The 26507-nt window shown below is 50.2% G+C and overlaps 1 protein-coding gene across 6 annotated transcripts in view; it reads left to right on the top strand.

Moving 5' to 3' along the window:
- The window catches only part of TENM4 (teneurin transmembrane protein 4), a 2953639-nt gene that overhangs the window by 2700826 nt on the left and 226306 nt on the right, over nt 1-26507 (top strand). For 3 of the 6 annotated variants that reach the window (XM_040489706.1, XM_040489707.1, XM_040489708.1), the window contains 4 exons: nt 3716-3850; nt 13627-13882; nt 24341-24439; nt 25619-25854. In XM_040489706.1, the coding sequence (XP_040345640.1) occupies nt 3716-3850; nt 13627-13882; nt 24341-24439; nt 25619-25854 (726 nt within the window). The remainder of the gene's footprint in view (nt 1-3715; nt 3851-13626; nt 13883-24340; nt 24440-25618; nt 25855-26507) is intronic. The other 3 variants (XM_040489709.1, XM_040489712.1, XM_040489711.1) reach the window with 2 other exon arrangements.

The raw sequence follows: 26507 nt of genomic DNA, 5'->3' as shown, positions 1-26507 counted from the left end.
GTCAGACGTCCAACCAGCTGAGCCACCCAGGCGCCCCTGGTACTATTATTACATTTCGGTGCCCTGGGGATCGGGCTGGACACTGTGCAGAGGACTTCAGGGGGACAAATTCCTTTTATCTGTTTCTATTATGTCTTGGTTTATGGACATTGATGGATGAAATACCTGCCTAAGATCTCCTGAGCTTGTATCAAAAGGAAAATCCACATGGGATCATGTCATAAATGATGAAAAGCATCTCTGCGATCTGTATAATTAGTTGGATGACTTTCTGCCTTTTCCCCTAGGTGGGGCCTCTTATGGCCTGAGGGAAAAGGTAAAGATCGCTTGGGCAGGGGCCACCTGCATCCTGTGACTTGCTGGGGTTGGTTGAGGTACAACGCATTTGCATGTAGTTTCTAGAGACTGCGGAAGGCACTGGGCTTGGAGGCTCTGTTTAGGGGCAGGCCACCTGGGCAAGGCACAAAACCTTGAAGAGCCTCAGTTTCCTCATGTATAAAAGGCTGGTAACACCTGCCTCTTAGGGTTGTTGCTACGGCGTGTTATCAAACATTAAAACATTTTGTGGTCCCCAAAACACCTCGTCCATACAGCTATTGATATGATTGTTGTCTAGTCATAACAAAAATACATTAGATATGTGTGCAGTTAATCAATCTCCTGATACATACAACTTAAGTACTCCAGAATTTATTCCTTCTTGTTCTTCTGCCTCTAGGGGGCATCAAGAGCAGAAAGAGCAGAGACCCGTGCTAGGATCCTGGCTTTTATCCTTTCCCTAGAGGGCAGGTTTCCTGTTTTGTTTGTTGTTTTGTTTTGGACTCAAGATGTCACGTTTAATAAAGTTGCCCCAAATGCTAGGGCCCGAGATACCCCATTACCCCATTGCTGAAAAAAATTTGAGAGAGTTCATAGACCAAGGCATAAGCAGATTTATGAGACTCAGAGGTTTTGTTTTGTTTTGTTTTGTTTTGTTGGTCTGTAAAATTGTGAAATTAAGTCTTTTTGCCTATAAAATGTGGAAATTAACAGCCACCTTCCAGTATTACTCTGGAGATAAAATAAGGAGTCTGCTCATTGTCACGTATTGATAAATACTTCTCTTCCCCCCAGCAACCTCTTGGGGCCCAGATATACAAAGATAGGGGCTTAATTTAGTTTCATTCAACACGTAGGGACAGATGAACTTAACAGCCTTTACAGGGAAGACAGCTGAAGGTATAGGAGAGACCAAGCAGAGGTAAGATCTCTGTTCTTGAAGACTCTATAGCCTAAGGGGAATGTAATTAGACATAACTCTATGAGAGTAAATTAATAGTTAACCTCAACTGAGTCTACTTGCCAATCATTCTGCTAAAGACTATAGGCACCATGTCCTTAAATCCCTGAAACGACACTAATCAGTACATGGTGCTCTGTTCCCCATTTTACAGATGAAGAAATCAAGGCTTTCTGGAAACCACAAAGCTACTAAGTGGTTGAGCCTGATTTCAAACTCAGTTCCATGTGACTTAGCACTTGGCTTCTTGGCCACCGTGTTGTTTGAATGGGATTCATGGCATGAAATTGAGATCCAAAAGAGATCGGTAGTGTGGCCAGTGTGTAAGTGGGGGTGGGGGGGTGGGATTTGAACCCAAAGCATCTTGAGCCTGAGCCTTGGCACTTGACCATGCCATAATGCTCTGTGAGTTCTAGCAGCCTCTTGCTTCCATCTAGCATGTCTGTATTTCTTACAAGAGAAAATAGTTTCTTCAAAATTACTGATGGATGTAAAAGTTCAGGGAGGCACATGAACAGGGTTAATGAGAATTCACCTGTCCATTTGGTGGTATTCTGCCCCCTGCAAGGCCATGCAGTGGGAGCGGGGCTAGAATTAGGAAAACCACCTGCCCTGACCTTCAGTGCTGACATCAGTTTCAACAAAGCGAGCCATTCCCTGTGGGAGCCTTGAGCTCCATTGTCGTGATTTCCTTTTCATGGCATCTTCGACTGTTGATTAAAATATTAAGTTTTTATCCACCTCAGTGTCACATCCACCTTTGTCTTTCCTGTACAGTTTGAAGAACATCAGGTCAAGTTTAAAGAGATCAGAGTGCCCAAATTGTACCATGCCCCTTGAGAATCAGTGGCAGCACCTAGGTGAAAGATCCTGCCATGTACCCTGGAGAGAGGAGTCATCTGCTCCTAGCCTCACAGCCCCTGACATGTTAAGACCCCTGCCAGAGCTTAGAGCATAGCAGGAGAGACAGACATGCAAACAAAATATGATAACTCAGAGTGAGCTCTGAGGGCTATAAGAGCCCAGAAGAGGTGCCTTGAGCCCACACCGGGGGTGAAGGTGGTGGTCAGAGAAGGCTTCCTGGAGAAAGTAACTCTGCATCTGAGTTAACCAGGTTAAGGAACCAAGAAAGCCATCCGTGCCTAAGAAAACAGCATGTGCAAAGCCATGCATAGGAGGCAAGCAGGGAGCAGTTGCATGAGTGGTTTATAATTAGCCCGTTAACCTTAGTACCTTTTTTTTTTTTTCAACGTTTATTTATTTTTGGGACAGAGAGAGACAGAGCATGAACGGGGGAGGGGCAGAGAGAGAGGGAGACACAGAATCGGAAACAGGCTCCAGGCTCTGAGCCATCAGCCCAGAGCCTGACGCGGGGCTCGAACTCACGGACCGCGAGATCGTGACCTGGCTGAAGTCGGACGCTTAACCGACTGTGCCACCCAGGCGCCCCAACCTTAGTACCTTTTTAAAGAGGGGAGTGGAAAGCTGTGGGTGCTGCCCTGGAGTGGCAGGTTCTGGCCAGATGGTGAGGGGTCTTGTCCTGTGGGTAGTGGGGAGCCACTGAAGCTTTATCATGAGGGACTGACAAGATTGTTTTCTTTGAGGAAGCTCACTCCTGCTAACGGATGGCAAATGCATTGAAGGTGGGAGAGCCTGTGGGGTGGGACACCAGTGTTGGCGATGGTTCCGGGCTCGGTGTCCACTTACAAGACCCGAGCTGGGGTAGTGACAGTGGGAGTGGTGAGGACCTGGTAAAATTTTTACCTCCCTGGTAAAAGAGGGAGGAGGCGGTGGTGATTCCCCGAGGTCTGCTTTGGTGGACTGGGGGGGGCAGCTCTGGCAGCAGCTGGTGGTGGTGAGATCAGGAGCTTAGGAGAGGGGGGTAGGATTGGGGGCTCAGAAGCAGGGAGGCATTAGATTCAGCTCTGTATGTATTTTGTTTGAGCCGCAGAGGTTTGACATGCAGGGAAGAGGTTGAGATTCTTTAAGCTACTGCTTTACCGGGGCGCCTGGGTGGCTCAGTTGGTTGAGTGTCCGACTTTGGCTCGGGTCATGATCTCATGGTTCGTGGGTTCCAGCCCTGTGTTGGGCTCTGTGCTGACAGCTCAGAGCCTGGAGCCTGCTTCGCATTCTGTGTCTCCCTCTCTCTCTGCCCCTCCCCTGCTCATGCTCTGTGTCTCTCTCTCAAAATAAATAATAACATTTTAAAAAATCTGCTGCTTTATTAACAGGGAGCTCCCTCTTTGTGAAGGCGGCCCATTGCAGAGCTTGGCAGGAAGAAGGGTTCCCTTAAGCTGACTGCTGGTGGCTCCAAGTAACTTCTGGCCTTTGTCCTGATTCTTTCTCCTAAAGCCCCACGGAATACGTTTTCTCCTTCTCCCACCCTTTAGCTGTTTGGAGGCAGCAGTAGCATTCTACACATCCTCTTCTTTTCAGGAAGTCCCCTGAAAGGGGCACGGAAGCCACAAGGAATCAGACCATCAAAGGCTGCAAGGAGCCTCAGGAGATCATCTATAAAAGACAGACAAATTGAGGCCCAGAGAGAGGAAGGGACTTGCTCAAAGTCACAGAGTGAGTTAATGGCAAACCTGGGAACAGTTCTTTAACCTAGGGCTCTCCATAACATCACGTAATTATGTGTTTAATTTCCTAGCTGCGGATTGTGCGGCTTAAGTGACAAAACTTGGACAGCTTATCATAAGGCATCTGGTGTGTTTCCCCAGGGCTCTTAGACACACGCCCTTTCTTTAAGCCCTTTCCCCTAACCCGTCTCCTTTTCAGGCTAACAGCATCGGTCCGTTGTCTACACGCACAGGAACACAGTTTCTAAACTCATCACCATTCAAGGAAGCCAGGGAAAACATTACCTCCAGAGACCTGTGGGGAGGATCAGTCTCTGTAATACTGCGATGACCCACAATTCAGGCATCCCTCCTCTGGACCCACGCCAGCTAATCAGTAGCGTGACCATCACCTCCTTCTTTCCTTCTTTCCTAGTGTTTTACCTCTAGGATTACAACCTACTGCATCTCCATGAGCTTCTCATCTGCTCCAACACACACAGACTCCTGTTGAACTGAATTCCACCCCCGCGTGCATCCACTCGCTCCTATCTTACCTATAAAATATGGTTTCTTATTGATTTGGGACTTGCCCTAACAGCTTGTGGGTCCGACCATTTTTGAAAAGGGTAAGAAGGTGACGATAGAAGGACAGAAAACTTACCTGACGACCAGAAAGCTTTCCCAGGACAAGTTCTGCCCTGAGGTGGACGCAGCTTTAAGTTGGGGGAAAGCCGTCCACCCAGAAAAAAAAAAATCTCCCCTGTGGCTGCAGGTGGCCTTTTCCAACCAGCCTGTTCCAATGCTATAGGCAGGGCCTTTCATCCCTCTCTGTGTGGCTGCTTTCAAGCACAAGGCCTAGGGAGAGTGGCCGTTGCAAAAGGAATGGAAAGCAGGGAAGCAAGAAGAGAAGGTGGGAGGAGAGAAGCACTCTGTTTCTCTTCCTTCCATCTCCCTGCCTTCTCTGGTGCCTAATCACACAGCACAGTCCAATATACAGCTTGCTGTGCACATCTTTTGTAAGTAGCTGCTCATTAACAAAGGCCCCAGGCTCATCTGCCAAGAATAATACAGTCTTGATTTTAGAAAGAGACGGGACTCCCACCACTGCCTCCTCCTGTTTGTCAGTTGGGGAAACCGGAGTTCAGACAGGTGAAGTGCCTCGCCCGAGGTCACAGAGCAATTGGTGGCCGACAGGGACAAGCACGAGAATGAAGTTTGGGCCAGTGTAAGTTGGGAGATAGTTTTTCCAGGTTCGATGGTGGCCCAGCCAAGCTGTTCATACACACTTAGAAAGATGGGTTTCGTGCGTCTGTAAATTACCATGACCCTGGAAATAGAGAGCAATGTTGATGATACCTCTGTCTGACAGACACACTGACTCTCCTCAGCTGTCTAGCCAAGGGCAGCAGGGTGCCCCTCACCCCCGCTCACACTCTAGGAGAACTTTCATTGCTGGATGAGGAACCCCTCATTACATTTATGTCCATTTATGTAAAATGTACATAAAATGTACATTTTAATGAAGCCTGGCAATTCTGGTTCTCTCCTGTAACTACTCTGACATTTGGTCTTAAAAGGCCAGAAGTTGGGGTGAGCCCCCTAAGTATCCTCAATGCTGCCTTCCGACTCCAGGCTCCCAGGTGGACCCCCAGCCAGAACCCCAGCCCTCACAGGTGGGCTCTAGCCTCTCCCTCTGTTCCCTTTCACCATATCTCCGCTCTGCATGCCCAGGCCCCCCCACCATCCTTGCTGCCTTGAGGAGCCTGTGTCTCTCAGCCTGCGGGCCTTTGCTCATGCCAGGCCCCCTGGCTCGAATGCCCCGTCCCTCCACTTTATACACCTCCACCCTGTCTCTCTTTACATGCCCAGTTCTTGTTCTTTCTAGAAGCTTCCCCAGACCACTCTACCACCGAACTGCAGTGTCCGTGCCTGAGATGCTGCCCTGCAGAGGATGGGGGGAGGGCATCACCACATCCCTCTCCTCCGGTCTCCCAGTGCCCTGTCGTGCTAACAACACCTAGCCACACCTCTGTGGAAGCCGTGGGGCAAGGGAGCCCAGGTGCTGCAGGCCTGTGTCGGGGAAGGGCAGAGAGTAGTCTCAGGTGGGAAGGGAGTGGAGCAGGCAGACAAAGAATAATGTCTTTAGTGGCTGTTTACCCATGCTCCCTAGCGAGGACTACACTGAGTGCTGACTGCACTACACGTCCCTCAGGGTCACTGGGTCGCCTGCCCTGCACGCGCCAGGTTTCCTGGCCCCTCCCACCAAATGCCAGCTGTGCTCCCCGGTCATCATCGCAACCCGAAAACACTCCCTTCCAGACACTGCCGGTGGAAAACCACTGCCACCCACGGTGAGGCTTGTGCTCCAGTCCTATTCTGTCTCCGCATCACCACATCTCAACACAAAGCACTTTATTTGTTTATTTATTTATTTTGAGAGAGAGACAGAGTGCAAGCAGGGGAGGGGCAGAGAGAGAGGGAGAGACAGAGAATCCCAAGCAGGCTCTGCACTGTCAGCGACAGAGCCCGATGCAGGGCTCGAACTCACGAGACGTGAGATCACGACCTGAGCCGGAGTCAGACGCTTCACCGACTGAGCCACCCAGGCGCCCCTCAACACAAAGCGCTTTAATAGTCTGAGTGTCCACTCAAAGTTCTGCCCTGACCGCATGAATGAGGAGCATAAACGGCCCCCTGGTGACCTCAGGGTACCCTTTTCTACCCCTCATCAAGAAAACTGGAAGGGGAGCCCTGGGAAAGCTCCTGTCCTCTGTCTCCGCTTCCGTGGACCCTCCCTGCCATGAGTCCATCTGGGGTTCAGGCCAAGTACCATTTCGAATCACTGCACATTGGCCATGACATAGAAAGAGCAGCACAGCAGTGAAAGTGAACGGAAAGCATCCGTTCGGGGAGGGAACGAACGAGCGAAGAAACATGGCAAAAAATTCAGCCACTAGCCTTGTGCTCAAACTGGTGGTTTCATCTGGGGCCTCACAGTCCGTGTTCCTTCTGGGCTAAGGTAATGATCATACTGGTGATCTCTGTCTCTAACCCTTACATAGGACCCTATAGCTTGCAAGGTGCTTTCATATGCCTTTGACAAGTGAAGAAACTAAAATGCAGGCTAAATAGATTGTCTGAGATTATACAGCTTGAAGGAGGCAGAGCTGAGCCTAGAAGTCAGGCCATCAGATCCCGGCTGCCGACTGTGGTGACAAAGAGCTTTCTGGCCTCCCTAAATTGGTCGTGCAGGCCAAGGTTCATTAGCTGAGCTCTCAGCACGGCTACATCACCGTCCCGAGTTAGTGGTGCTCGATGGCATTTTAATGGGAGCCAAATAACTCTTCCTGATGGCATTCGCAGGCAGCTGGAATTTTTGTGTTTTATGGTAATTAAATACCGTCATCTTTCACGTCTGACAATCTTTAGGACCCAATGAACGAGTGCAGTGCACGCCAGGTCGTCGTTCATTCTGGAGCAAGGAGACCTCGGGGCTCCTGACGGCAGGAGCGTGGGCACCGGGCCCGGCACCCTTTCGCAGAGCCACTGCTGGCCTTAGCTCGCAGGGCTGTTGACACGTTCGAATTCCTTGCCTAAGCCAAAGCCCTGGAAGTTCATGCCTTTTTCTCATGAGGGCGCTCTTATGAAAGAATAATGACCCACTCAGCTGGAGTCTCTGGCAGGCAGGCATCCAGCTGTCACCCAGGGCCTTGCTTGTGGTTTCACCCCGCCTGGCTCAAGCCTCCACCTGGCCACTGGACACCTTCCTCAAACACTAGGGAGCACGGCACTCCCTTGCTTAAAGCCCACTGGGGCACCCTGTCACCCTCCCAGTGAAGGCCGAGTTCTTTCATGTGGCACCTGTAGGCATCCGCCATCTGGGCCTGCCTTCGGGGTCTCCTCCCTGCCTGTGGCCGCTGCCCCTCCCAGCCATCACACTGCTTATCCAAGTGCTCCAGGGGGCCTCACTGCCTCTCTCTCAGGCCTCTGAACCCCTCACGTGTGCCCGTTAGACACAGGTCACACGTCATTTCTCCTGAAGCCTCCTCCCCCAGCCCCAGCGGTCCGTCTGGCAGCTGCCTCTGTGCTCCATGGAGCTCCAGCGGCAATGTGGTGAAGGCTAACGAGAATCCTGGGAGCCGCCGCTTGAGGAGGGGCTCACTGTGTGACAGGCATTGACTGACGTAAGCTCTTTACCTGAGTCAACTCACTTCATATGTGTACAGGAGAGTGTTTCACGGCATGGGCCCTGGAGCCAGCCTGCCCGGTTCAAATGGTGGCTGCACCACTCAGTGGTTTTGTAATCTTAGGCAAACTGCCTACTCAGCCTTTCTGTGCCTTAGTTTCCTCCTCTACAAAATGGGGAGTAATAATAGTACCTTCTTTACAGGGGCATCGGAAGGATTAAATAAGTCAAACACAGGCCCAGTCGTGTTGCAAGTACTCAATAAATATTAACTGCTGCAGTTTCGTCATGATTGCCATTTTGTGTAGTATCTGAGTGTCTGTGAGCAGCTCAAAGTCAGGGACCATATTTGTTTCATCTCTGGATCTCCGTGGATTCAGTCTGTGGTAGCCCTTCTTCCTTCTCTTCCTCTTCCTTTTATTACTGTTACTATTATAGACTCATTTTACAGATGAGGAGTTAGAGGCTTAGAGAAGTTAAGTGACTTGCCCTCAATCATGCTTGTCAGAGACGGAGCCCAGGCGGAGCCCGCATCTGGAAGACGCCTGACCTCTGTTCTTACACGTTTCTTCAGCAAGCATGTAGACACCAGCTCTTTGCCAAAGCTGGGGCTTATCTTCATCTTTTTTTTTTTTTTTAATTTTTTTTTCAACGTTTATTTATTTTTGGGACAGAGAGAGACAGAGCATGAACGGGCGAGGGGCAGAGAGAGAGGGAGACACAGAATCGGAAACAGGCTCCAGGCTCTGAGCCATCAGCCCAGAGCCTGACGCGGGGCTCGAACTCACGGACCGCGAGATCGTGACCTGGCTGAAGTCGGACGCTTAACCGACTGCGCCACCCAGGCGCCCCTGGGGCTTATCTTCATCTTAAAACCCTCCAGTCTCTGCACAACAGAGGGCTCTTTAGTGTTGCTGATGGACTTGAACCTGAAGTGCCCTCTGCTTAGGGCAAGGGGTGCACCTTAGCGTGCACCTGAACCCAGGACAGAGCATCACCTTGATTCGTTCTGACATGCTTATCTGGTGCCGAAAGGGGCCCTTGGAAGTCATGGAGACCCCACTCGATCTGACTTTGCTTTGAGGGTCAGGCTGCAGCCATTTTAATCACTTCTGATCTGCATGTTGAGCCACAGGTACCCTCCTTAGACCAGGGCTCCTGGAAGCCAGTGGGTGGTCCAGAACAGGCTCCAGCTGCAATAAAGGCGTACCACATTTCTATCAGATATGTTCTTGCCCTTTTTCTCTCAAGGTTTTTTGCCTTGGAACCCCTGTTGTAAATGCTGGACAGTGATTATCACGGGGATGAGTCAGCACTTTACAATTTATTCATTCAGCATGCCTTTATGGTAACTGTGGAATTAATAGCTACCATTTTTTTTTCATTACTGTATTCCAGGCACTATGCTAAGCACCTTACATACATTATCTCTTTTACTTCTCGTAACCACCCTATAAGGTGGGTAGTATCTCCAGTTAATGATAAGAAAACTGAAGCTCCAGAGAAATCAAGTAACTTGATCCACGTCGCAGAGCTTATAAGTAGCAAAGCCAAAACTTGAACCCGGGGCTGTTTGACATCAAAGCGTAGTCTCTTCCTATTACCTACTATTTGGAGGAGCACTCTGAAGAAGCCTCATGATGTCTCAGTTCAGGGAGATGCTCCTGTAGGCGTCAATGTTCAGGATTTTTGTGGTATATAAAGTGGGAAGAAAAAAAAAAAAGCCTCTGAGGTGTTGGAGGGAACCAGCAACTGCAAATATATCCGAGAACTTGTAGGAAGCAAAAATACTGCCTGGAAAACCAGGCTTGCAAAACTCAGATAAGCAAGTGGCCTTTACTAACAGAGGTGTGCAGTATAACAGTAAAAATGACTCATATCTGGGCTTGATTCAGAGATATACTTGGAGCCTGTATCTGTGAAAAGAGGGTGTAAATTGAAATTTACAGCTCAGCTTTGCAAGTGTACCAATGCTTACTCCCAGGTAGCAGGAGAGAAGCCATTGCTTGCGTGAGCAAGAAGTCCACCTAGCTAATTTGCTGTTCTCTCCCCCACATTCTGTAAATGTTGACTGGGGCTATGGAGATGAGTGGCACGTGGTCCCTTCCCTGTGGGAGTAGCGGAAGCCCAAGTCCTTGGCACTGGAGCAAGGGCCGTTGCTTTTCATCCTCCAGAAAGTGGTGACGTAGGAATGCGTGCACCCTTTCACAGACCAAGGATGAGGGAGGTAAAGTGAGTTACTGGAGGCCACCCAGCCAGTTTGTAGAAACCAGCAGGGAGGCAGGCCTCTCTTGGGCCATCTCTGTCTCATCCACCATGGCATTCCCAACACGCAGTGTACAGGACCTGGCACAGAATAGGCACCCAGTAAATGTTGAATGAACGAACTGGTTCTAAGTTTCTCTGTCTAGATGGGAGTGTACATGAGAGAGGGGGAAAGGGAGAAAAGAAGGACCCTCTCTGCCTGCCGTCTATCCTCCCTCCTGGCCTTAGGAGCAGAGAGGAGACTCCATTCAGACCAGAGGAGACAATGGCTCCTTAGGAAGGTCACGTCTCTTTTGGGGGTTGTGAGTGATCTTCCACTGATAAGTCCCAAAACACAGATCTTCTCCCTTGGGAACCTGGGAAAACTCAAAGTCCCCTTTCCTGGTGGTCTCAGAATGGAAGGGATGAGGAAAGGGAAACAAAGAGCCCAGCCGATGCGCCTGAAACTCTGGCTCCAGGTAAGTCAGTAAAGGGCCACATAGGCCCACGGTCTAGACAGCCCAGGGTGATCTGCTATGATTTTTGGCACACAAATGTCCTCCACACTAGGTTTATGCTCTTGGGTGGACTGCCCAAGCCACTCATGAGAGCCATTTTACTAAATAAGCCTATACTGAGCACCTGGTTGGTTGTAGGGCCTGTGGTCACCAGCACAGAGGGGACAGGGATTTTTATACCTACCAGGAGAGGCAAGATGGGGACAGAAGTACCCCAGCTGTAAGGGAGAAGGAAAAGCTGCATGGTCCAGGTTACCTGCTGTTAGCGTTCAATCAAGGAAAAAAGAACTTTGGGGAGGGCAGATCAAGGAAGACTTTCTGGAGGAGGTGGAAATTGAGCTGAGCTTCAAAAAACAGAGAGGATTTGGACCAGGATATTCCTTATCCTCATAGGAGAATTTCCTTCTAGAAGTTAGGTTTTTAGATATATGACTAGTGGTCTTATACATTAAAATCTCATTGTTTCAGGACTCTTGGCAGTGCTTCTAAAGCCTTATCAAGCCAGAGCTTGGCATCCTGACTTAGTCACAAAGCAGATGTCTGTAGGCATGCAGACCAGCCTGTTCTGACCCAGCCCTCATATGCTTGCTGTCTGAACTGAGGGGTTTTATTCTGCCTATGGCCATGGACTGAGACAGTCGGGCTGGTGTCTGTTATATGCAAAGGCACTGTAGTTTGGTAGACAGAATTCAGGCTTTGGATTAATAAGGACCCCTTTAGTGTGACGCCTGGATGGCCCAATTGGTTGAGTGTCTGACTCTTGCTTTCAGCTTGGGGCATGATCCCAAGGTCGTGGGATCAAGCCCTGTGTTAGGCTCTGTACTGAGTGTGGAGCATGCTTGAGATTCTCTCGCTCTCTCCCTCTGCCCCTCTTCCTCGATTGTGCTGTCTCTAAAATTAAAAGTGGCGGCGGGGGGGGGGGGCACCTGGGTGGTTCAGTCAGGTGAGCATCCAACTTCAGCTCAGGTCATGAGCTCATAGTTCGTGAGTTCAAGCCCCACATCAGGCTCACTGCTGTCAGTGCGGAACCCACTTGGGATCTTCTGTCCCCCTCTCTCTCTGCCCCTTGCTTGCTCACGCTCTCTCTCAAAAATAAATAAATATTTAAAAGATTTAAAAAAAAAAAGTAAAATAAAATAAAGGACCACTTAGTTTTGCAAACCTCAGCTTCCTTGTCCTTAAAATGGGAATGATAATAATACTGCCCTCTAGGGGTTGTTGTGGGCATTAGAAAAGTTAAGGTTGTAAAAGTACACAGTTAAGGGCTAGTGGCAGCAACTATCAATATCCGTTAGGTAAAAATGCCACAAGGAGGTTGACTCCTGGTGGGAGGCCTGGAGCAAGGGCTAGGTCACCCTTCTCTGCTGGCCTCCTGATAAGCCTCAGACATAGTGGTCCAATCCCTCTCACTACTTCGGAGCCATGAGGACTGCAGCCAGCAGCCTGAAAGGCCAAGGGTAGGGGGGACACTTGGCCAACCCAGGAGGGTGCTTCTGCTGCTGGCTTCTGTCTCAGGCTCCAAACGTCTCCATTAAAGTGATGCCTGAGGACGGCTGGACAAATGACCCTGCTATTCTCGCCTTCTCCCTGGTGCAAGGCTGTCTGCTCTCTGCCTGTTTTGCTTCCCATGCTTAATGCCTCCCATTAAGGGGGATTCCTGCTAGCACCGCATGGCACGTCTTCAGAGGGTACGAGGCACATTCCTGGGGACCGTCCTCATCCGAAATGAGGTTTTAGCCACTAGACTGCCGCAGCAGACCTCTTGGCCTCTGGGGGAAAAGTGTGGCAGGAGTCAAGGGTAGAGGGAGGAAGATGATGAGAGGTAGGGTTGGATTCTGCAGGGTGAGTGGGTCACACTCTGAAGGGCTTGCCAGACCCTGTGTGGGCTTTATCTTGAAATCTATTTTTCATCTATAAATCTGGTGATAATAATACTTATTGTTCTGAGTAGTTGAAAGGAGTAAATAAAAGATGTATCTTAATTCCCTTGTCTGTAAAGTGAGGATAAAAATAGTACCTGCTCTTTAGTGGGTCATGAGGATCAGCTGATTTAAACATGGAGCGGGCTCAGAATAGTGCCTGGCACACAGTAAGTGCTCAGTAACTGTTAATGATGGTTTTTAATAACCCCCAGGTGGTTTTTAATTCAGCTCATTCCCTTTACTCAAAATTCATCCCTCCCCCAGGCTATCACTGACCACTTAGCCTAAAATTTCACCACAGCCCTCACATACCCAGGCCACAGGCCCTTTCCTGGCTTTCTGTGTTCTCAGATTTATCACCACCTTAGTAAACTACATGTTTTCCTTACCTTGTTTGTTTCATTTTCTGTGTACCATTGTATACTTTCTCAACTTCTAGCATCCATTGGAGTCAACTGGAGACTTGGTGAAATCAGATTGCTGGGGCCCACCCAAGGGTTCATGATTCAATAAGCCTGGGCCAGGGATCCAGAATTTTCTCTTCTAACAAATTCCCAGGTGATATCGAAGGGGCTGGTCCTGCACCACACTTGCAAAACACCACCCACTAAGTATTAAAGAAACCATGTGAAGTGGGTGACGTCAGAGGCTACTTTTTTTTTTTTCTAATCTTGTTTATTGTCTCTTTTCGAATTTAAGCTCCAAGGGGACAGGGATTTTGTCTGTTTTGTTGGTTGATGTGTCCCTAGCACCGAAAATAGTAGGTACTCAGTAAGTACCGTCTCCCCACTCTATGGACACGCATGGTCCGCCGCGCCCGTCGCCGCCCGGCCACTCCCGCGTGGGCCTCGGGACCAGGCCCGGCCGTGGCGGTGGCCCGGCGCCCAGCTGACCGCGCGTGTTTGTGCCCTAGATCACCCGGGCGGCCTGCAGAACCACCCGCGGCTCCGGACGCCGCCGCCGCCGCTCTCGCACGCGCACACGCCCAACCAGCACCACGCGGCCTCCATCAACTCCCTGAACCGGGGCAACTTCACTCCGAGGAGCAACCCCAGCCCGGCCCCCACGGACCACTCGCTCTCCGGAGAGCCCCCCGCCGGCGGCGCCCAGGAGCCGGCCCACGCCCAGGACAACTGGCTGCTCAACAGCAACATCCCCCTGGAGACCAGGTGCGGGGGAAGGGGCGGGGCTGAGCCCCGGGGGTGGGCGGAGGGACCCTTCCGTGTGCCCCCACGGCCGTGGTCCGGGAGGCTGGGGTCAGGCAGCAGCTCCGAGAGGCGGCTCTCTGGCCAGGGAGCCAGGCGGCTGGATGGGCGTGGGGCAGGAAGAGCGGGCTCTTGCGAATCGAGCAGCCGCAAGGTCCAGGGCTGGCCTGCAGCTGACAAAGGTATGAGCCCTGGCGTGCCCTTTTTCCTTGTCTACGCGGTGGGGGTGCTGCTCGCTGGAGGAGGCTGTTGTAAAAGGAGATGAGAGTTGAGTGTGTCACGGGGAGGCAGAGGGTAGGCTCCTTCCTGATCAGTGTTTAATTGGGATCCACATCTCCGCCTTTCCCTACTGTGATTTGGTCACCTTGTGCCTGGCCTGGGACCTGCCTGGCCTGTGGTGGGTGCTCAGGGAAGGCTCCCTGTCCTTTCTCCTCTCCTTCCCTCCCATGGACTTCTCACCGTTCGCCAAGCCCTATAATCCCTACCATTGAGACACCATCAACTTTTGGTTACAAGACCTTTCATACTTGAAATGTGATGTAATCCTCACAACTTTACCAAGGGCTTGTTGTGATTTGTGATCCCATTTGGGAGTTTTGGAAGCTGAGAATCAGACTCGGTGACTAGTTCAGGTCACATAGACGGTGGATGTGTGTCTAAGATATGAACCCAGGATGCCTGACTCAGTGTGCAATGCTATTTCCCTACACCACAGCCACCTTCTCCTGGTCTCCCCTGGCCCGGACCTCTCCACCTCTGCATTCTTCCAGTCTTGCAGAGTGCTCCCTTCCCTCCAGGGACTTCAGTCAGCATCAGTTCTTTTTTTTTTTTTTAATAGCTTTATTTTTTTTTTTCAACTTTTAAAATTTATTTTTGGGACAGAGAGAGACAGAGCATGAACGGGGGAGGGGCAGAGAGAGAGGGAGACACAGAATCGGAAACAGGCTCCAGGCTCCGAGCCATCAGCCCAGAGCCTGACGCGGGGCTCGAACTCACGGACTGTGAGATCGTGACCTGGCTGAAGTCGGACGCTTAACCGACTGCGCCACCCAGGCGCCCCAGCATCAGTTCTGTAGCTGCCCCCCTTCCCTCTGGTTAGTCACTATTTTACCAAAATGAAAATGAGGAGTTTTTTTTGTTGTTGTTGTTTTGTTTTTTTGTTTTTTTAAGATACAGGCATACAAACTCACTGGAGAAAATGCAGAAAGATATAAAGACAAAAATTAGATTTACCCATAATCTGGAAGAAAAGCAAAAATAAGGTTAAAAACAGAGAGACAAACTATTAAGAGACTCTTAAATACAGAGGATAAACTGAGGGTGGCTGGTGGGGTGTTGAGTGAGGGGATGGGCTAAATGGGTGATGGGCATTAAGGAGGGCACTTGTTGGGATGAACACTGGGTGTTGTATGTAAGTGATGAATCGCTGGATTCTACTCCTGAAATCTTTACCACCGTATATGTTAACTAAATTGAATTTTAATAAAAAAATAATTTTAAAAAAGATTTACCCATAATTCTTACCCCTCTGTTGACTTTGGGGGACATAGCCTTTCCCTACTTTCTCTAAAGATGAAGTGTCCCAGTCTAGCACAATTAGAACCTCTTCATCTTCTACCCTAAGTAGTGGGGAAACGTAGATTTTATTTTTTCAAACTCCTGTTCTTTATCTGTGAAGAGGACAGAAGTCATCCCACACTTAAAGAGGTGAAATTAATTTACACATGGAACATGTACCCATCTGACTCTATCTGGCATTATGACATCTGCACGTTGAGCTTGTGGGATCCAGTGAAAGAACATCAACATCCTTTTGTGCCCTTTTACTCCTGTAGAATCGCTTTTCCAAAAGCAAATCTCTTCGAGATAACGCCCAGCTCGCCCCACCCCCAGTCTCTTAATTAATATTGTTTTTGTTGACCTCCTCTAAAATCATGTGTGAGTTTTCCTGACATGCCTCCTTGGCTCTCATCAGTGACAGAGCTGGATGATCATATGCCATCCCACCCAGGGTAGCTTAATCAGATCCCCATTAGTTCCCATGGGCTTATTGAATGACTGCACATGGCTGAAAGAAGTCAGCAAATAATCGATGGTTCTGATTCTCTGCATGGAACACAGTAGCCACTCCCTCTGGTTGGATGTTCATTTTTATCCCTTAGTATCAAAGTAGGTGGTTCTCTGGGTTTTTCAGAGGAAAGGAAGATAGAGGACCAGCAGCAGGGCATTTTCCTGGTAGAGTGGGCCCAGCTGACCTCTCTTGCCTCATCAGCCAGCCGACACCTGCCTTTCTGACCCTCTGTCCTCCCACGTCCATTGTACAAACCACACGGAACTTGGTTTTCTTTGTCCTTCCTTCTACTTTATCACACTTCGGAAATAAAAGAAAATCACTTCTATCTACTACCAAACGTAACCATCGTTAACATGTCAGCATATATATATTCATATATACTATTTTATGTAAATCTATACAGGTATATATATTTAACATCTGATATATGTATGAGTGTGTGTGTGTGTGTGTGTGTATCAGTCTTCCCCAAGATGCCCACCCCTTTCATGCCTCTGTGCCTTTGCACATGCTCTCGTACAGTTGTCCGCCAGAGCTGCCCTCCTTCTTACTTCTTGGTCTTGCAAAGTCCTACTTACTCTTAAAGACCCAGATGAAATGTTTGAGGTAGGTTTCCTCTGTTACCCCAGAGTTTTGTGCATCTAAAGATGGTCTCAAACTGGGAGAGGTGCCTAATACAGCCGGTAACACATTCAGAATTCTGGGCCTTAATACTTGACCTTTCCTGGTTGATGTCACAAAACCAACAAGGTTGAAGAGGGGTTGGTGCCCCATCTGGCAGATAGAACTGCAGATAATTTTGACCAGCGTGGTAAGATAGGAATAGCACAGAATTTACAGTCGGAGGACTTGGATTCCTGTCTTGGCTTTAACAGTTACTGTCCCAGCAAGTTCATGAACATCCCTGACCCTCGATTTGCCTGTGTAAATTGGGCTAACAACTCAGGCCTCTCCGATTGGAAGGAAGTGAATCACATAAGAAACATAAAGCATGGTGCCTGGCATTAAAAGACACACTATAAAAATGATTTCCCATGTTTTTTCATATACATCATCTTCCCATATCAACCCTGTAAAGAAAAAAGTCTTGAAAAAATATTTATTGAACTCCTGCTCACCCAAAGAGTTGAGAGGAAATAGGAGATTGCACCTTTTTCCCCACCTTGGAAAGGGAAGTTTGGCCCCAGTGCTCTGAGTACATAAGTGATGGTCCTTTCACTGAAGCTAGTTGTTCATAGCACAGGTTTTAGGGCCAGGCAGATCCTGTGCCCACATCCCCACCCTGTCACTCACTGGCTGTGATCCTAGACCTTAAATTTCTTCATCTCTAAAAGGGAGAAAATCTTAGTAACTTCCTGTTCTGATTCTCTATTGCTGCATAACAAATGACTGTCAAACTCTACCAGTTGATTAGACTTCACAGTGTGAGTCGGGAGTTCAGGAAGAGCTGGGTCTTCCTGACCTAGGGTCGGTCAGTGGTATTAGCTGTTAGCTGGGCAATCTGAAGGAGCCAAGTGGCTTGACTCGCATGCCTGAGCCTTGGAGAAGAAGGCTGGGTAGCTGGGCTCAGCGGACCCTCACCCTCTAACGTGGTCTCAGGGCTTCTCCTCCCAGTCTTCCCAGCAGGGAGTGGACTTCATACTCAGTGGCTCAGAGCTCCATGGCACTGAGACAGAAGTCGCCGATCCTTCTAAAGGCTTGGTCTGCAATGGCATAGTGTCCCTCCTGCCATTGTTCTGTTGGTCAGAGCAGTCCTAGGCCAGCCAGCTTCAAGGAGAGGGACTTCTCAAGGGGAGAGTGCCAAAGGATTTTCGGCCACTTCTAACCCACTGTAGTGCCTCCTGAGGCTGTGATAGCAATTACATATGATCAGGTCTGAAAATGTCTTGGCACGCAGTAAGTGCTCAACTGCTTCCCATGTAGTGCTTGTTACTCAGGAAATAGTCACCGAATGCCTACTGTGTGCCCAGTGGGCAATATGTCTAAGAGAACAGACTCTTGCACTAGGGCAACTGCTGCGATAGAGGCACATACCAGGAGTCTGTGTTTTAATTGCCTCCGGATTTTCAGCGGGCAGCACAGGGCTTGCCACGTCATGGGTACTGGAAAAATATTAACACGCAGGTTAAATGAATGAACAGTGGAACAGTGAATGAAATGTTATACCTAACTTGAGTGGGGAAAAGGACAGCTTCCCAGGGGACCTGGTGCTGTGGGGCTGACTGTCGAAGAACAGGCAGGATTCCCCAGGTGGAGCCAAGAAGAAGGGGTGTGAGGGAGGCACAGCCTGAGCAGAGGCCTGAAAGCCCAAGGGAGCAGGGCCTAGTTGAGGCGGCTGTAGCCAACAGCCTTTAACCAAGCGGCACCCGAATGGGGAGCCCCATGATGCCAGAGGAACAGTCACAGGCCCTTCTGCAATTGTCGCACTGAGTCTATGTTGAGAGTCAAAAGTAAATAGCTGAGAAAACAGCATAACAGCTGGCAGAATAAGCAGCCGGGGGTTAGATTTCATGCTGGAGACAAAGGCAGGAGGGCAAGTGAGAGGGAGGACTTGGTTAACCCACTGCCTCTAGCACCTTACGAGGGTTAACGGAGTCCCCAAGGGGAGACCAGGCCTCCCTGTGATTCCCAGAGCTGGGGGTCACATGTTGCTTTGGGGTCTGCTGGTGCATCTGTGGTCCATTCTGGTGGGATCCATGTGTTCAGGGTCCACTATACCCTGGTCCACTTCATTCACGCTCTGTAGCATCAAATGTTTAATTGATTTCATAGGGGTTGTCTGATTAATAGCCTGTCAGGCTCCTGTCAGATGAAGGGGAAGCCAGAGCACGAGGCTGCCAGACCCCTGCTCTAGCTCATCTGATCCCAGGCCTGGTTTGGGAGCCTGAGGCCCGTTGTGTGGTCATGCTCAATTAGGGGAATAGCCCTGTCTACCCCTCAGGGATGGGAGGACATCCTGGTGGTCTCCAACCCAGGCTTGGTATAGTTCCCAGAATAGCACACAGTACCTTCTAGTGGGCCAGGCCAACTCCTGAGCATTTTAGGAAATTGGGGTGGACAGTTGTCCCTGTCACTTGATTTGGTCCCAGGCATGCAGAAAACAGAGCCACTATCTTAGAAGAAGCTCATGGTCTTATGAGGAAGGCAGACCCATAAATGATTGAATGAAGATGGCACTTTGGATAGTGCTCTGACTTGGGGGGTGGTCTTAGCAGAGAGGAGAGTGTGGCTCCCTCTGTATGGGGGCATCAAGGAACAGTCACACCAAACACTCATGGGGCCCTTACTGGGGCTCCTTAGAGGGAAGCGCGTAAGAGACTCAGCACCTAGGATTTTTATTGGGAACTGGTCACACAGGCACCTTATGCCTGGCAACGGCCCAAATTCAGACACCCAGAAGGAAAGCAGGTGTTTGGCATAAACCATATTGTTTGTACACGTAGTTTAGACACAGTGAGTCAGCCGCTCGTCAGTTAATGGTGGGAACCCTCCGGAAAACCTCAGTCAGGACTGCTATGGTAACTGCTGTACCAGGTAGGTAGTCTTATTATCATCTCCACTTTAGAGATGAAGAATCTGAAGACAGGAAAGTGAAGTAAGTTGCGTAAGGAAACACAGCCAGCAAGTGGCAGGGCCAGGATCCACACCCCGGCCAGCTGGCTCCAGAGGACCTAGCTGCTCTCCAGTGCTGCCCTCCTGATTATTTGGACCTGCATCGGGAGGAGATTGCAGGGGAGAAAGGAATTCTCGGGTGAGGGACAGCTGGGCAAAAGCAGAGAGCTGAGACAGCTTCGTATCTTGGAGAGATGGCTAAGAGTTGGGGAACACGGGAGCACATGGGCCTCATGGAAATGCATGTAAATGAGAGTCGGCAATGGAGGGCCTTGAGTTATAGGAAGAAGAGGTGGGTATGGGGCCTGAGGGTGGCAGAAGTGGGGTGAGTAGTTACAAACATCTTTGAAATAGGAGAGTAACGTTATGGGATTGGCCTTTCGGAAGGATCACTGTGACCTGGAAGACCCGGTTCATTTTTTGTTGCTTTTGTTCATTCATTTGTTAAATGCTGGCTCTATCACAAAGTCTTTATGGGGCCTTGGCCAAATCTCTGACGCCCTGCACACCTTGGGGTTGTCAGCTGCAGAATGTAGCTGGACAGCTAGTATAGCATGTAGCAGAATGTCCTGTTCTGCTGGGTGGCTGCCCCAGGGCTTTGTGGGTGAAGCATGGCCAGGACAGCGGGCTCGCGGTGAGATGAGCTATTGAGCAAGGCAGTCTGAAGACCTGGCCACTGTGACTTTCCGGCCACGTCCTTCCCAAAAGCTATTTGTTCTGTCCTCAGAAGGCGAGCTCTGCCTGACCTGAGCCGAACTAGAATCCCTGCAGGCAGCTCAGGGACTTGCCCGGGGCCTCCTCTCAGGCGTAGAGGGGAGGCGGTCCCCTCCCCACTGCAAGGAGAGCTGTGACAGCAGAATGCACTTGACTACATCCCCTCTCCGGGTACTCAGCAACTCTCTCCTGAGAGGCAGCTGGAGGCAGTGAGGTTGGAGGAATGTGGTTTTCAGTCCCAGCTCTACCTTTCAGTTGCTGTGTGACCTTGGGCAGTCACTCATCCAATCTGGGCCTCAGTTTCCATATTTGTTAAAATGAGGTAACAATACCCACCGGTGTGCGGGTCCGATGAATCTAGTGTCCACACCCGAGTTCCCAACAGCAGTGAGCTGGAGACCAGGCAGGACTGTGATTTAAGGAGGCCTCGGCAGCATGGGCCTTCATTAGGAGAGCCTTGTAACTTTTGTTTCCCGAAGAACTGGAATCTCAGAGTTGGGAGCGGGAAATGGGCAGGAAATTTGGGGAGGAGCCTCGAACTAGGAGCCCAGACACCTAGGCTTTAGTTTCAGCTCTGCCGCTAAGTTGCTCTGCGCATGTGAGCAGGACACATGTCTCTCTGGGTCTCGATTTCCTCACCAATCAAATGAGGCCTTATTGACTCAGAACTAAGTTTCAGAAGCACAGAATAGGGGCATTTCAAGTCAGCAGTAGGATTCTAAACTGGCAGTATTTCCAGCAGGTGCTAGCGTCCCCCCAAATTCCCGAGTGATCTAAATGGCTAACATCTGAGTTAGCGCCAACGTGGAAAGCTCTTTCAGGGAATCTGGCATAGTCTCACTCCAGAAACCCTTTGTTCCAGTGCACTGCCTCTTCCCCTGTCCTAACAGATCTGCACGTTTGAGAGATAATTGCTCTCTTTTCTTAAATTATAGAAGTAGAAATAAAAACCACTCTTGATCCAGACACTGGAAAATCTCACTATTAACATTTCAATTTTTATCCTTTTTGTCTTTTTTTTCCTGAATATATTTATTTTGGATGGGCTTTAAGGTACACATTTGACTCTCTGAGAGCCCAGTCCTAGCCTAGCGATGCAAGCCAGACTCCCAGATGTACACAGAAGCATACCATGCAGCCAGCTGCTGGCCCCAGGGAGGCACCAAGAGCTCGTCCTGGGCCTCTGGGCAGAAGCGGCTAGGGCCTGCTCAGGCTGGGCCATAGGGACTGTAGAAAGACTGGAAATTCCCTCCTGAACTACAGGGAATGAGGGAAATAATAATAAAACACCACCTGTGCTCCCCTCAATTAAACACCAACTGTGTGCCTGCAGTATGCCAGGGGCGCCTCCCTTTGTATACCCCATCGTTCACGGTCTTCAGCAAATATTTATGGAGTGCCTTCTGTGTACCAGGCGCTCTTGTAGACTCTGGGCACATGGCAGAGAACAAGGCAGGTAAGATTTCTACCCTTACGGAACTTAAATTGCAATAGGAAAAAAATACGTGTGTGTGTGTGTGTGTGTGTGTGTGTGCGCGCACGCGCGCATACGTGCGTGTGTCTAGTCCAATGGGGAAAACTAAAGCAGTGCTAGGGGCCAGGGGTAATTAGAAAGAGCAGGACGGGAACTATTACAGTTAGCCATGAGAAGGGAAGGAAAGGCCCATGCAGATATTTGGGGGAAGGTGATTCAGGCAAATGACAGCAAAGGCTTTAGCTGGTTGGAGTAGCAGCATGGAGGCCAGGGTATATGTAGCACAGAAAATGATATTGGAGAGGTAGCAGGGGGCCAGACGTTGTATACCCTGGTAAGGACCATGGTTTTATTCTTATGAAACCATTGGAAGGTTGTGAGTAGAGAAGTAGCATGATCTAAATTATATTTTAGCTTCTATAAGGAGAGTGATTATCCCAGTTTATGAGTGCTCAGAGAGATAGACTCACCACCTCATGGCCGGTGAATGACGGAGCTGGGACCTCTTTGACCGCAGAGTCTCTGTGCCTTCCCTCATCACAAGAGGCCTCCCATGAGGAGACCACCTGTGGAGGGTGGGGCCAGAAATGAGGCCACTCTGAAGGACTTCTGCACCCCTGTAGTTCCTCTCAGACCCTGTGGGAGGCCCCGGGGGCCATGAACACAACCAGAACAGCCTGGTACCCAGGCTGCTGGGCCCAGACAGCTCAGGACTCTCTCAAAGGGGAGGTCCCCACCACCATGGCAGTTCTCAGTGGCTCCGGCTGCTAAACTGTGTTGCCTTGTGTTCCCACCGTCCCCGAGGGTGCTAATGAAAGTGTCAACAGCCCCTCCTCATTTGGTATGTAAGGCTGGCCCGGGGGGCAAACCCACAGGCAAGGCGGTGACACAGGCTTGTGAGCTGTGGGATCAGACAAACCTGCGTTCTCTTCCAGCTCTGCCGCTTGCTTACTCCGTGATAGGACCTTCAGAAAGTTACATCTCTGATCTTTGATTTGCCAGCCTACAAAGCAAAAATGATAGTGCTGACATTGTAATGTGGGGACTAACATTTACGTTAGATACAGAGTTCTAGAACAGTGAATAAGCTGTGGTAGATGTAGGGCAGATTAGCATTAGTACTTCTAGAATATTTGTTAGTGTTCGTGCTAATGCTATGTAAATTAGTACTAATACCTAAATTGGCATTAGAACTTCTATGATGTGTGTTTAGCCTTTACAGATACTTCCAACATTACTCATTTGGTCCTACATCAACTTTGTGAACTTAGAATTGTTATCCCCATTTTACAGATGAAGTATAGGTTTGGAAGAGGTTGAAATTTTTACACAGTCTCACAGCAAGAAAGGGGCAGAAAAGGGACTTGAATTTGGGTTCTCTGGTGCTCAAGGCCTGGTCGAAGTCAGCAGGAAAGTCCCTCGCAGGGCCGAACCCAAAAGTTAGCTCTCGGCACTCAAGTCCTTCCTTGAGGTGCATACAATAGGCTGAAGCCATCACCGGCTTGTTTAAAACTGTGCACTTACACGGTTTTCAAGTGAGGGGAGAGCAGTGCGTGAAAATATCAGGAAACAGGATCCCGCAAACTCCAGTATGAATGAGGCCAGTTAGCAGGCACGATGGAGACCCAGAGGGCAAGTGTGTCTGTCTCCATTCTGCATTAGAAATGGGTGCTGTCAGAAAATGCATTGCCCTCAGTATACATGAGGGGAACAAAAGACACGACGCCCCATCTGTCTTCTGAAGGGCACCATCCTCACCATTCAGCCATCACCGAGGTCTCTGCTCTGCTAAAGGACCGTGACACTTTAAATATTGTCAGCCTCAACCTGGGGGTTTGTGAGAAATGCAGATTCTCAGGCCCCACCTCCATCTTCTGACTCCGAATCTCTGGGGTGGGCCTCAGCAAAGCACAGCTCTCCAGGCGATTCTGATGCTTACTCGAGTTTGAGCACCACTGCTTGAGAAGAAAATGGCCCCAAATGCTTATCACTCTTTTTTCTTTGGACTAGCCAAGTGTCTCTTGTTGTTGTTTGAACAGATGTATAGAAAGTATACATCGTTCTACTTTCTATGTATAGTAGAGAAAGCACAGTCTTTGGAAACAGAAAACCTGAGCTCAAATTCCTGCATAGAACCTTGCCAGCTGGTAACCTTGGCAAATCCTGTTACCTCTCCACATCTCAGTTGCCTCACCTGTAAAATGGGGATACACCTTCCTTGCATAGCCTATTCTGAACATTTGAAGTAAATGGATGTATCATGCCTAGCTCAGTGCCTGAGACGTAATCAGTCTTCGTCAGTGAGAGCTGTGATTTGATGGCCACAACTGCCAGACATTCAGGTTTGTACAGAGAATGCTCCCTCTGGATGCTCTGTGCCAGGCAGACCCCTCGCACATGTGGCTTGCACACAGACCCATCGCCTGGCAGCCTTGTCCCGCTGATCTCACGCACAGCTGCGGCAGACGGCCACTTTGTGTGTTTCTCTACTATCCCCCTTCATCGATGCATGACTCATTGCTTCATTCATGTCTCCATGTGTGCGTAGAAACCTAGGCAAGCAGCCATTCCTAGGGACATTGCAGGACAACCTCATTGAGATGGACATTCTCAGCGCCTCCCGCCATGATGGGGCTTACAGTGACGGGTAGGTGACATCCCCACGTTCTTCCTCTCTGTGTATGCTGTCCCTGTGGCTCCTGCACTCGCATGCAGACCCTGAGACCTTTCCCTGGGCTCTCCTGCGGGAGGTGACGATGCCATGTTGCATGCCCATCCCCAAGAGTTTCTCCTTGAAGTACCCTGTCTTCAGCATATTAACAGCAGCATTGTTAATATGCAGCTCCCGGCATCTCATTGGCTGCCTCTGCCATTCTGAGAGACATCTCATAGCAATTTTTATGCAGCATAGGCCCTGTATCATACGTATTGTAATCCCAAGGATGTGTTCTGTGACCTGAGGCATCTTGCACCCCAGCAGAGTGCAAGATTGCTCTAAGGTTTCAGGGGGAAGCAGTGCAACCAGCGCACCCCATTTCCCAGGCCGTGTACAAATTCTCCCGTGGCCATGGTTAAAGACAAGCTGTGGAGGGTTTCCTGACACCTAGTTTGGCCACAACCATGCGCTTTGACCTGCCACGCTGCCCTGAAGACAATGGCTAGGCTGAGGATGCATTTGCCTACCTCTCCTCTCACACAGCTTTTGCTAGGAGTTTGGAAGGCAGCAGTCTGGCTTCTGAAGGCTTTTGCTGCCATCGGTTGTATAACAGCCACTGGGGGACTCAGCCATGGCAAAACTTAATGGTGGTCTCTGAGTTCCACCCCCGAAACACCCTTTAAACAGAACGGTATTTCATACCTCCACCAAGGTACACTGGCAAAGTAGGCCTTGGAGAGAGAAGAAACATTTAGGTTCCATTAGCTCCAGGACACGGAACAGGATTTTAGACACATTCCTAGTTACTGCCAGTAATTTTAGAGAACAGCTAGTATAATACGCAAGAAACAGCATCCCCACCCCAGCCCTTCCCCGGAGAGGGATCTCCACACCCAGCCTTCTGTCAAGTCTGTAACACCTTCTTCCTTGGCCCCGGGTGGTTTTTCCCACGGGGAGGACTATCCCATTGTGTTCCCCGGAAGCGTGTGTTCGTGTGCCCTGTTATGTGGTCTGGTACATGATTCTCCTTTTCTCTGTCCCTCCTGTCTTCTCTGTGGTGATTCTCCAGGCTCCTCTGCATGCTTCTATTGCTGCCTCTGTCCTCCAGGTTGACCTTGGTCCCAGTGAGCCTACAGACCCTGATGCCCTCTGGCTTCTCTCCACCCGCAGGCACTTCCTCTTCAAGCCGGGAGGCACCTCCCCACTCTTCTGCACCACCTCACCAGGGTACCCGCTGACGTCCAGCACGGTGTACTCACCCCCGCCCCGGCCCCTGCCCCGCAGCACCTTTGCCCGGCCAGCCTTCAACCTCCAGAAGCCCTCCAAGTACTGTAACTGGAAGTGCGCGGCCCTCAGCGCCATCGTCATCTCAGCCACGCTGGTCATCCTGCTGGCATACTTCGTGGGTAAGCACCTCCCTCGCCCCAGCTCCCCTCGGCTCCCCTTCGCTGTACACAACACGCCTGTGGGCACCACGGGCACCTTGCCGCCCCGACGGCCAAAGCACACATGGCGAGCCACGCAGCCCTGGGGCGCTGGCCTGCACCCCCTAAACTGTCAAGGTCATCTCTCTGGGACCCTCTTCTGCTCCCTGCTTGTAAGCAGGAAGGAAGCTGAGCAGCTGCTCCGTCCTGTGTTGGATGCCTAGCAGTAGGCGTAAGCAGTCACCGAGACTGACCTTTGAGGTGGTGGTCTGTGGCGTGAATGTCACGGATTGGAGTCACGACAAATGACCAGTTGGAGAGGCTGGACAGCAGGCAGGCCTCTCCTGCTAGTGCCACGTAGCCGGAAAGACGTGGGGGGCCCTGGGGTTGGAGGGAAACTGCCAAAGATTGGACTGTGCTGACCTCAGCCAGGAAGCATATCTGAAGGTGACGAGAGGCTGTGACGAGGTGGTCTGAGGGGACTGTGGGAGCCCAAGTCCAGAGTGCAGCCATGGTCAGGACTGAGGAGCAGCGGGTCCCCACTAGCAGTGAGAGTTGGCTGAGGGATGCACAGAGACCCCAAGCAGCGCTGACTGGCCTTCTTGCCTGACCCCAGGCCACCTCCACGATGTAGG

Source organism: Herpailurus yagouaroundi, unplaced genomic scaffold (assembly GCF_014898765.1).
Source record: "Herpailurus yagouaroundi ecotype Mexico unplaced genomic scaffold, PumYag 180, whole genome shotgun sequence".
Taxonomy (NCBI): Eukaryota; Metazoa; Chordata; class Mammalia; order Carnivora; family Felidae; genus Herpailurus; species Herpailurus yagouaroundi.
The sequence above is the reverse complement of the archived record's forward strand: the minus strand, read 5'-3'. Positions and strand labels throughout refer to the sequence as shown.